Source organism: Cetorhinus maximus, chromosome 5 (assembly GCF_964194155.1).
Source record: "Cetorhinus maximus chromosome 5, sCetMax3.hap1.1, whole genome shotgun sequence".
NCBI lineage: Eukaryota > Metazoa > Chordata > Chondrichthyes > Lamniformes > Cetorhinidae > Cetorhinus > Cetorhinus maximus.
In genome coordinates this window covers 130264845-130277033 of record NC_135883.1, presented here as the reverse complement: position 1 = coordinate 130277033, position 12189 = coordinate 130264845, and the positions used below count along the sequence as shown (strand labels likewise).

General features: G+C 41.0%; 1 protein-coding gene across 1 annotated transcript in view; it reads left to right on the top strand.

The window, feature by feature from the left end:
• The window catches only part of sim1a (SIM bHLH transcription factor 1a), a 95144-nt gene extending 83553 nt beyond the window's left edge, over positions 1-11591 (top strand). Inside the window, exon 11 of the mRNA XM_078541335.1 lies at positions 10858-11591. Within this exon, the coding sequence (XP_078397461.1) occupies positions 10858-11591 (734 nt within the window). The remainder of the gene's footprint in view (positions 1-10857) is intronic.
• Positions 11592-12189: the final 598 nt, after the last annotated feature.

The following is a 12189-nucleotide window of genomic DNA, read 5'->3' as shown; positions in this document are numbered from 1 at the left end:
TGATGTTGAACTTCTTGAGTGTTGTTGAAGCAGCATTCATCCGGGCAAGGGGAGAGTATTCCATCAGACTCCTGACTTGTGCCTTACCGATGGTGGAAAGGCTTTGGTGAATCACCACAGAATACCCAAACCCTGACCTGCTTATATCCCTACTTCACCCTGCAATGCTTTCCTTGTTGGTCACCCAAGCTGTACATCATATAAGCTGTGATTCATTCAAATTCTGCCGCTTGTATCTGTCGCACACAAAATACCATACTTCTGTGACCATGTGATCTCCAACCTCCATCCACTTTCAACCTTCAACCCATCAGCTTTAAAATCCTGGTACTTGTTTTCAAATGGCTTTACAATTTCTACCTTCTCCACTTGCTTTCTTCTCCAACATGCAATGCCCATTCTTCTGACTCTAAACTATTGTATATTCCCCTTTCTTTTATCTCACCATCAATGGCAGAACCTTTAACCAACTCAAAGTCATTGAGCTGAAGTTTGAGCTAGAGGCACTGTGACTTATAGAGAAAGAGGAGAAACTACTGGATAATTCACTCCAGAGAACAGCCATACACTAGAGGAAAGCACAGGTACAGGAAGGAGAGAGTGTGACTGTCAGTCAGCCAGATAGGAGAATGTAGGAGAGATAGTGAAGGACGTCCAACAGACACTGTTACTACCCAATAGGCATGAAGCACTCAATAGCTGTGAAGATAAAGAGAAAGACCAAGGCCCCATGGAGAATGTGGCTGTCCAAGGAGCAGAGGTGTGGAGTAGAAATGTTGTAATTATAGGGGTTTCTTTAATTAGTGGGGTGGATAGTATGCTTTGCAGTCAGGACCAAGTGTCCTGAAGAGTGGGCTGGCTACCCAGTATGAGGGTGATGGATATCTTGAAATGGTTGGAAAATAATGTGGTAATGGAGGGAATGTTCCAGTAATTGTGGCTCATGTCAAAACCAATGACATAGGAAAGATTAGGAAGGGGTCTTGCTAAGGGAATTTCAGGTGTTAGGAGCTAAATTGAAAGTAGGATCTCAAGATTATTACCATGTGCAAATTGGCATAGGGACAAATGAATTACAAAAGCCAACATGTGGCTTAACAGCTGGCATGGAATGGACGGGTACCATTTCACAGAACGCTGGAACTTGTCCTGCAACACGATGGAGCTGCATTGTTGGGAAAGCTGCACCTGAAGTGGACTGAGACCAAGGTCCTAGAGGAAAGGATATAGGGCTGTAAACAAAACTTTAAACTAATAACATGTGGGGAAGGAGCTGCTAGCAATTGCAGAAGCCTAATAGTAAAAGAATGAGAAAAAGAAAGTTAAGGTGAAACTAAAGGAAGGAATAAGGACAACATGAATGACCAGAAATGAAATACAGTCATAGAGCATAAAATTAAAATAACTGCTCAATACAAAGAAAGAGGAATAATGAAAACAATTAAAATTGTTGGTACAGCAATGTACATCATATTGAAAAGAAACTGGATGAACTGGAGGCAATAATTTATTGTCAGGATTGGGATGTAATAGGGATGACTGAAACATGGCTATCTAGTTAAAGATTAGCAACTTAATATTGCAGGATATAATACATTTAGGAAGAAAGGAAAGGAAGGAGGGGTGGTGGAATAACTGTACTAGTTAAAGGTAACATAATGGCAGTCAAAAAAAGGCTGTAACTAGCAGATATTTAGATACAGAATTCACATTGATTGAGTTAAAAGATAAGAAGGGATCCATCGCCGATTAGGGGTATACGATAGATTAGCACATAATGGAAGGGAAGTGGAGAAAGAAATATATAATCAAATCAACAAGGTGAATAGCAGGCATAGAACTGGAGTGCTGCTTTAGGCTGCTTTAGAGTGCTTAAGTTGGAGTTTTGTGAGAGAGGGAGTTCAGTGAAGAGGGAAGGAGGTGATCATTTCACTTTCTACCTTTCCTCAGAAAGAAGAGCGGCAGCCTTGGTAAGTAGGACCTGGTGAGTATTTCTTCTGTCCTTAATATTCTTGAAACTAGCGGAAGTAAAAGTAAAGCGAATAATTTAAGGGTAAGTTATGGCAGGTCAGCTTGGCCAAGTGGAATGATCCTCCTGTGTGATATAGGAATTCAGGGACACTTCTAGTGTCCAGGGTGACCATGTGTGCAGGAAGTGTCTCCAGCTGCAGCTACTTGAAACCCGCATTTTGGAGCTGGAGCTGCGGCTGGAGTCACTGTGGAGCATCCGCAAGGGTGAGATCTTCGTGGATAGCACGTACAGTGAGGTGATCACGAGGCAGGTAAAGAGTGCATAGGCAGAAAGGGAATGGGTGACTACCAGACAGAGTAAAAGCACCAGGCAGGTAGTGCAAGAATCTCCTGGGTCCATCTCCCTCTCTAACAGATTATCTGTTTTGGATACTGCTGGGGGAGATGGTTTCTCAGGAGAATGCAGCAAGAGCCAAGCCCGTGGCACTATGGGTGGCTCAGCTGCAACAAGGGGTGGGGGGGGTGGTGGGGGTGGTGGTGGGAGGGAGAGGGGGGTGTGGTGAGAGAACAAAGAGTGGGAAAGCAATAGTGATAGGGGATTCTGTCATCAGGGGAACAGACAGACATTTCTGCGGCTGCAGATGTGACACCAGGATGGTATGTTGCCTCCCTGGTGCCAGGGTCAAGGGTGTGACTGAGCGGCTGCAGGACATTCTGAAGGGGGAAGGTGAACAGCCAGAGATCATGGTCCATATTGGCATCAATGACAAAGTAAAAAGAGGGATGAGGTCCTGAAAGCAGAATACAGGGAGCTAGGAAATAAATTAAAAAGCAGGACCTCAAAGGTAGTAATCTCAGGATTACTCTCAGTGCCACATGCTAGTGAGATCAGGAATAGGAAGATAGACCAGATGAATGCGTGACTGGAGGGATGGTGCAGGAGGGAAGGATTTAGATTCTTGAAGCATTGGGACTGATTCTGGGGAGATGGGAACCGCACAAGCTGGATGGGTTGCACCCCAGCAGGACTGGGACCAATATCCTCACAGGGGCATTCACTAGTACTGTGGAGGAGGGTTTAAACTAGAGTGGCAGGGGGATGGGAACCTGAGCAGGAGGACACAAGAGAGGGAAGCAAAGGTAGCAGTGAAAGACAGAAAAGTAGAAACCAAAAGTGAAAGGCAGAGGAAACAAGGGATGGCAGCAAATAGGGCCATAGTACAAAAACAAATTGTAAAAATGTTAAAAAGGCAAGTTGTATCTGACTGCAAACAGCATTTGCAATAAGGTAGATGAATTTTTTAAAAAATTCAGTCATGGGATGTGGGCATCGCTGGCTAGACCAGCATTTATTGTCCATCCCAAATTGCCCCCTGTTCAGTGGGCACTTAAGAGTCAACTACATTGCTTTGGGTCTGGAGTCATATGTTGGCTACCATGTAAGGACAGTAGATTTCTTTCCCTAAAGGACATTAGTGAACCAGATGGGTTCTTACAACAATCGGCAATGATTTTGTGGTCATCAGATTTCTTAATTCCAGATTTTTAAAATTTAATTCAAATTTCATTGTCTGCCTTGGTGAGATTCAAAATCAAGTCCCCACAGCATTACCCTGGGTCTCTGGAATACTAGTCCAGTGACAATACCACTATGTCATCGCCTCCCCCTAAATTAACAGTTCAAATAAATGTAAATAGGTACAATATGATATGGCTGCAGGGTGACCGAGGCTGGGAACTGAATGTCCACGAGTACTCGATATTTAGGAAGGACAGGCAAGAAGGAAAAGGAGGTGGATGGTGTTGTTAGTTAAGGATAAAATCAGTGCAATAGTGAGAGAGGACATTGGCTCAGCAAATCAAGTTGTAGAATCAGTCTGGGTGGAGCTAAGAAGCAACAACATGCGGAAAACATTAGTGGGAGTTGTCTATAGGCCTCCAAACAGTAGGTAAGGTAGGGGAATGGCATTAAACAGGAAATTAGAGATGCAAGTAACAAGGATGCCACAGTAATCATGGGTGACTTTAATATACTTATAGGCTGGGCAAACCAAATTAGCAATAATACTCTGGTGGATGAATTCCTTGAATGTGTAAGAGATGGTTGTTTAGCCCAGTACATCAAGGAACTGACTAAGGAACAGACTATCTTAGATTTGATATTGTGCAATGAGAAGGGGTTAATTAATAATCTTCTGACGAAGAGTCATACGGACTCGAAACGTTAACTGTCTTCCTCTCTGCAGATGCTGTCAGACCTGCTGAGTTTTTCCAGCTATTTTTGTTTTTGTTTCAGATTTCCAGCATCCGCAGTATTTTGCTTTTAATTAATAATCTTGTTGTGCAGGGCCCTTTAGGGAACAGTGACCATAACATGGTAGAATTCTTCATTAGAATGGAAAGTGAAGTAGTCTTATCCGAAACCAGGGTCCTAAATCTAAACAAAGGAAACTACAAAGGTATGAGGCATGAGTTGGCTAAGGTAGCTTGGGGAACTTCATTAAAAGGCGTGATGGTAGGTAGGCAATGGCTAACAATTAAGGATTGAATGTATATATTGCAACAGTTATACATTCCTTTCTGGTGCAAAAACACAATAGGAAAAACAGCTTAACTATGGCTAACAAAATAAATTAAGGATAGTATTCAATCCAAAGTGGAGCCATATAAAGTTGCTAGAAAAAGTAGCAAGCCTGAGGATTGGGAGCAGTTTAGAATTCAGCAAAGGAGGACCAAGAGATTGATTTAGAGGGCGAAAATAGAATATAAGAGGAAACTTGCAAGAAACATAAAAGGGGACTGTAAAAGCTTCTATAAATATGTAAAAGGAAAAAGATTAGTGAAGACAAATGTAAGTCCCTTACAGTCCGAAATGGGAGAATTTATAATAGAGAACAAGGAATGGCAGAGCAATTAAACAACTACTTTAGTTCTGTCTTCACAGAGGGAGACACCAATAACTTCACAGAAATGCTAGGGAACCAAGGGTCTAGTGAGAAGGAGGAATTGAAGGAAATTAGTATTAATAAAACAATTGTGCTGGAGAAATTAATGGGACTGAAAGCCGATAAATCCCCAGGGCCCGATAATGTACACCCCAGGGTACGAAAGGAGGTGGCTGTGGAAATAGTGGATGTGTTGGTTGTCACCTTCCAAAATTCTATAGATTCTGGAACAGTCCCAGCAGATTGGAGGGTTGCAAATGTAACCCTACTACTTAAAAAAGGAGAGAGAGAGAAAATAGGGAATTACAGACCGGTTAGCCAAAATCAGAAGTAGGGAAAATGCTATAGTCTATTATAAAGGATGTGATAACAGGAAATTTAGAAAATAACAATGAGATTAGACAAAGTCAAATGAATTTATGAAAGGGAAATCATGTTTGACAAACCTACTGGAGTTTTTTGAGGTCTTAACTAATAGGGAATAAGGAAGAACCAGTGGATGCAGTGTATTTGAATTTTCAGAAAGCTTTTGATAAAGTCCCACATAAGAGGTTAGTGTGCAAAATTAAAGCACATGGGATTGGGGATAATATGTTCTCATGGATTGAGAATTGGTTAGCAGACAGGAAACAGAGAGTAGGAATAAATGGGTATTTTTCGGAGTAGCAGGCGGTGACTAGTGGGGTACCACAGGGAATTGTGCTTGGGCCCCAGCTATTCAAAATATAAATCAATGATTTGGATGAGGGAACCAAATGTAATATTTCCAAGTTTGCTGATGACACAAAACCTTTGGGAATGTGAGCAGTGAGGAGGATGTTAAGAGGCTTCAACGTGATTTAGACAAGTTGAGTGAGTGGGCAAATACATGGCAGATGCAGTATAACGTGGATTAGCATGAAGTCCACTTCGATAGGAAAAACAGAATGGCAGAGTATTATTTAAATGGTGATAGATGGGAAATGTTGATGTACAAAGGGACCTGGGTGCACTTGTACACCAATTACTGAAAGTGAACATGCAGGTGCAGCAAGCAGTTAAGAATGCAAATGGCATGTTAGCCTTCATTGAGAAAGGACTTGAGTACAGGAGCAAGGATGTCTTACTACAGCTGTACAGGGACTTGGTGAGACTACACCTGGAGTATTGTGTGCAATTTTGGTCTCCTTACCTAAGAAACGATAGACTTGCTATAGAGAAAGTGCAGTAGAGGCTCACCAGACTGGTTCCTAGGATGGCAGGTTTGTTGTATGAGGAGAGGTTAGTCAACTAGGCCTGTATTCACTGGAGTTTAGAAGAATGAGAGGGAATCTCATTGTAGCGTATAAAATTCTGACAGGTATGGACAGAGTGGATGCAGGGATGATGTTTCCTCTGTCTGGGGGGTTCAGAACAAGAGGTCACAGTCTCAGGATACAGGATAGGCCATTTCGGACTGAGATGAGGAGAAGCCTCTTCATTCAGAGGATGGTGAACAGGTGTAATTCTCTACCACTGAAGGCTGTGGAGGTCAAGTCACCGAATATATTTAAGAAGGAAATAGATAGATTTTTGGACTCCAAAGGCATCAAGGGGTACTGGGAGTTCACAGGAGTATGGCGTTGAGATAGAGAATCAGTCAAGATCATATTGAATCACAGAGCAAGCTCAAAGGACCGAATGACCTACTTTTGCTCCTTTTTGCTATGTTTCTATGTTTCTATTCCAACTGGTCCCAAATGAACACCAATCTATTCTTAAACAAAAACAGAAAATGCTGGAAAAACTCAGCAGGTCTAGCAGCATCTGTGGAGAGAGAAACAGAGTTAACGTTTCGAGTCCGTATGTTTCAAGTCATATGTACTCAAAACGTTAACTCTGTCTTTCTCTCTACAGATGTTGCTAGACCTGCTGAGCTTTTCCAGCATTTTCTGTTTTTGTTTCAGATTTCCAGCATCCGCAGTATTTTGCTTTTACATCAATCTAAGCTTATTGGCAAAAGAACCAGAGACAACATGAGAAACAGCCTTTTTACAGAAAGTGGCTGGGATCTGGAATGCATTGCCTGAGAGCGTTCTTATTTCAGATTTCCACCCTTCACATACTTTGCTTTGTGTAAGAGTTATTCTGATTGAAGAAAGGTAGAAAGTGGATCTGTATAAGATCAGTACTGGGACAACTGGTATTCATAAATTATATTAATGGTTTGAACTTAGGAGCAAATAAGTCGACATCGAAATTTGCAGATGGTACCAAACCAGGGTGTGTAGCTAACACTGAAGAATCCTATAAAAGAAGACATTAGAAAACTTGTGTGAGCAGTTAAGTGAAAAATATAGTTATATGTGAGGTGATGCACTTGGTAGGAAAAATATAAAAATCGCCTCCACTTAGAACATAAGGAGCTAAATGGGTTAGAAGAGCGAAGAAATCTCAGGATACAGATGAATAATCATTAAGTGCAACATTGTAGGTCAAAAAAAGTTTTGAAATGGTATTAAAACACTAGAATTTATTTCTAGGAATAGAGAGTTCAAAAGTAGTGAAGTTATGTTAAACTTAGGTAGGATGTTGATCAAGCCTTATTTGGTGTACTGTGCACAGTTCTGGTCTCCATGCCGGAGGTAGGTCATAGGGGTACTGGAGAAAGTGCAAAGAAGATTTACACCCTACAACTGAGCGATCATAACTATCATAAAAGAATGAGCAGGTTGCTTTTTTGTTCTCTCTTTTTAGAAAAGGGATGATTTAGAGATGATCTGATAGAGTTCTTTAAAATGATGAATGGGTTGGATAGGGTAGACGTGGAAAGGATGTTTCCACTTGTGGAAGAACCCAAAACCAGGAACCATTAATACAAGATAGTTATGAACAAATCGAAAGGAAAACAAGGAGAAACTTATTCACTCAGAGAAAGGTTAGAATGGTAGAGGAACAGGAAGTGATTGCGGCAAATAACTTAGGCACTTTCAAAAGGAAATTAAAGAGTATGTGAAAGAAAAAACCTATCGAAAGATAAGCTAAAAGGCTAAGAGGGGACCGGTGTGGAATATAAACACCAGTACATATTTAATTGGGCAGAATGGCCTGTTTCTGCACTGTATATGCTATGTAATTCTTTGTAACACATCTTGCATTGTAGAATTATTTTCCTGAACTTTTTTTTATTTTGCAATCTTTCTCTATATTTTAAAACTCCTCCTAAAAACCTATGTCTTTGATAACATCTTTGACCTTGTCTCTAAGCTCTCTCTCTTGTCGTTCTCAGGTCATCTCTGTAAAGCACCATGAAATGTTTCATTATGTGGAAGGTGGTACAAAACTGCAAATTGTTGCTTCTGAAATATGATGCTGGCTCAGCCCATACCTCCGTATCTTGGCAGTTGTTCTGCCTTTAAACTGTAAACTTGCTAGCTGCTTCCATCATTGTTTCAATAGATTAAACTGTAAATAATTGAGTGCATGACTTATAAGATCACCATGGCCAAAACCAACTTTATTGACAGGTCTTTCCATGGCAATTAATAGAAAGGCTCATTATTTTAATTGTGATCTGAAATTGGGCTGTGTGAATATTAACTTAGCAATGCTTAATGCATTTAGATAAAATTCATTTGTGCTACTTTAACAGAGATGTTAACCTATTTAAAACCATTGGGATGTTAGGTGCCAGTGTACAGGGTTACAGATTGGAATCTGTAGGCAGTTTAAATAGAATTAAACAGTAAATTGTCTTTATTCTTGAAAAGAGTTGAAAAAGGTATCTTTAAAAATCTGCTGATCAAGCCAGATGATATTTTTCCAATTGGATTTGACAGTTTGCTTTATCAATGATGATAATTACACAGAATTTACAGCACAGTTGGGACCTTAATGAGTTTTGGATACAGCCTCTTTCTTTGCATTCACCACATTACGATACACCCAATTGTGCTATTATATTATCAGTTTCTTTGTTTACATGTACCACAATTTGAAACCTTGAGCTAAGGGGGAATCATTAAAGTAAATTGAACCCATCAGCCTCTAAACTGTTTCTTCAGTGAATGATGCAGAAGACAGTACATAGGCTGATGGGTTGAATTAATGTGTCACTGCACAATTACGGTGCATTTCATCATGTGATACGGCTGGTGTGAATATGATAATAATCAACATAATTGAAATGATGTAAAATGTCTCATATTTATATAACAGTAGACTAGTTTATCAGCGCTGCTGTGATAGTTGGATGGCAGCAGCTTAGTGCTGAGAGAGAAACTGTAATTACCTCTTTCCAGTTGTGCTACAGTGAGTCAGAATTAGCTGTAAAAATAACAATGTCTGAACAATGCATTATTATTATATTAATATTGCTATTATGAATATGCAAATCTGCCTAAACAGAGGGGAAGAGATACCCCATGAATTATGAATTGCGACAGATTGCTGGCTCGTTTGTGTCACTTGTGAAATAGCATCTTGCCCTCAACCTCCCTCTGATTTTCATGAAGTTGCTTCATTTGCACGCTCATTGCCCTTTAAATCTGGCACAGAAAGTTAAATTTAGAAATTAACAGCATTAAGTACCCTTTTAGCAGTGTGATAATTGTTAATGATGACCAATCGACCTCTCTTGCCCAGAGAATGAACAATTTAAACTGGGAAGTTTCATTCCTTCAGACAGTGAGTGAATTGTTTTAGGAGATCTGAAAAAAAATGACAAATTTCAAATTTAGATTTTTTCTTGCTTTCCCTTTCTCTTATTTCAGTTTTTCTTTCCATGCTTGATTTGATGTTGAATTCATCCACTCTAATTCACCCTCCTCCTCAATCTCTCTTCCTCAATTTCCTTCTCTTTTGATTCTCAACCCTCAAATCTCAATGGTTCAGGAGATACACTAATGCAAAAGCCAAAATACACAGATGCTAGAAATCGGAAATATGCTGGAAATGCTCAGCAGGTCAGGCAGCGTCTGTGGAGAGAGAAACAGAGTTAACGTTTCAGGTCTCTTCATCTCCTGCTGATCCTGTCCGGTCTACTGAGTATTTCTAGCATTTTCTGCATCTATTAAGGAATTCACCAAGGCTTCTTCGACAGCACTTTCCAAACCCATGACCACTACCATCTAGAAGGATAAGGGCAGCAGATAGATGGGAACACCGCCACCTAGAAGTTCCCCTCCAAGTCACTTACCATCCTGACTTGGAAATATGTTGCCGTTTCTTCACTGTCGCTAGGTCAAAATCCTGGAACTCCCTTCCTAACAGCACTGTGGGTGTACCTACACCACATGGACTGCAGCAGTTCAAGAAGGCAGTTCACCACCACCTTCTCAAGGGTAACTAGGGATGGGCAATAAATGCTGGCCCAGCCAGTGAAGCCCACACCCCATGAATGAATTTTAAAAAAAAGATACACTGTTGGTCATTCACCAGGGTTCCAGATCCCAATTGCCCTTGCTGTGCCATTAACCTGCTCACACTTCCAACAACATTGTGAGCAAAACATTTTTGAGCTGAAGGATGCAGGAACAAGTCTAACTAAAAAGGGCAGGCCAAGAGATTCCCTGCTTCAGCAAATTCTGGGCATAGATTTTCTCCCTTGAGGGATATTAGGGCAGCACACTGGCTGCACAATTTTGTCAAATGGTGGAGAAAGTCAAGTTCCTTTGTTTATTAAGTTGTATCTTTTAAGTGATACTAACTAGTAGTTGCACACACGGAATAAATGCATTCAGACAATACGGCCGAGTATTGCTGCTGATAATACTAGTGGACAGATGTTTAACATGTTCTCGTGGCACTTTCTCTATCTGCTGTTTTAAAACAAATAATTCAGTGTCTCAGTAAAAACACTGCACGAAGGAGAGCCAAAAGTGCCAATGGCATTTAAACATTGATCTGCTAATATTTTCAACAGTGGCTTCCGGGCTTATTCTGGAGAAATGATTTATTTTGCTCTTTTCGTCTTTCAATGCAGGAAGAGGACACTGGGATGAAGACAGTGTTGTCAGTTCACCAGACCCTTGTTCTGCCAGTGAGTCGGGGGACAGGTACCACAATGAGAGGTACCAGAGCAGTCCGCATGAACCGAGTAAAATCGAGACTCTGATAAGAGCAACACAGCAAATGATCAAAGAGGAGGAGAGCAGGCTGCAAATGAGAAAAACTACCTCGGAGCAATTGCAACCAATGAACGGTGTAGGCAAGCTCCATGCCGCATGCTTTAATGTGAGCTACCAACAACAGCAAATGACCAGTGTTGTGTGCCGTGCTCCGCCAATGACTAACACCTCTCGCTGTGATCACCTCCAACAAAGAGATGGGAAGATCATGAGCCCTCATGAGAATGAATATAACGGCAGCCCCATTTCACTCTCTAGAATAAGTAGCCCTAGTTCCGACCGAATTTCAAAGACAAGTGTAGCCTTAAATAAGGACTACCTAGCTTCAGACATGTCTCCTCATCAAACAGGGGGAAACTGTGCATCATCCCCGAACTATTACTCCACCCATCATCGACAGTACTTTGATAAACATGCATATGCACTGACTGGCTATGCTTTTGAGCACCTGTATGATACTGAAGCCATTAAAAACTACTCTCTGGGCTGCAACGGCACTCACATTGACGTGACCTCTCACTTCCGAATGCAACAGGACCCAACCCATGCACACAAGGGCACCACGGTTATTATTACCAATGGAAGCTGATGTTTCATTGTAATAGAAGTTATGGTGAAAGATAACAAGCAGAAAGAGTGCAGTAGCTTGGATTTAAAGGAAATATTGAAGCTGCACTTGTATTCCCAGTGCCAGCTTGCACATGTAGTCACTGAACTGGGTTTACCACTCTGCTCTGTTTGACAGTCGGCCCAGTGTATGCACTACGCATTGATACACAGAGTGCACTGCAGAGTCTTTAAGGTGAATCAATATGGGCTGGCTGGGGTAGGAAAGCTTACCTCTTTGCTGGTTGTAGCAAAGTCATAAATGTGTTCTTTGCCAAGCTGTTTACAATTTTGCTACATGCCAGCAAACAAAGTTTGTCCCCTCCCTCCCCCACCCCGCCCTCATCGTAAAATCCACATTAAGTGGTTAGTCAGTTACAGCAGAGTTAAATATAAACCAGGGTATAGGGTCTATTTTTGTTTGTATTTCAGCACATTTAATGAACAGTTTTCATTAAGCATTCTGGCAGCAGTGTTAAGAACGGGGTGAGCAATTTAACCTTCTAAAATGCATGGATTTAAGTGGAGTAAATCCTGATTTAAAAAAAAGTGTTGGTTGTGGTAAATGGTAGAATGGGAAT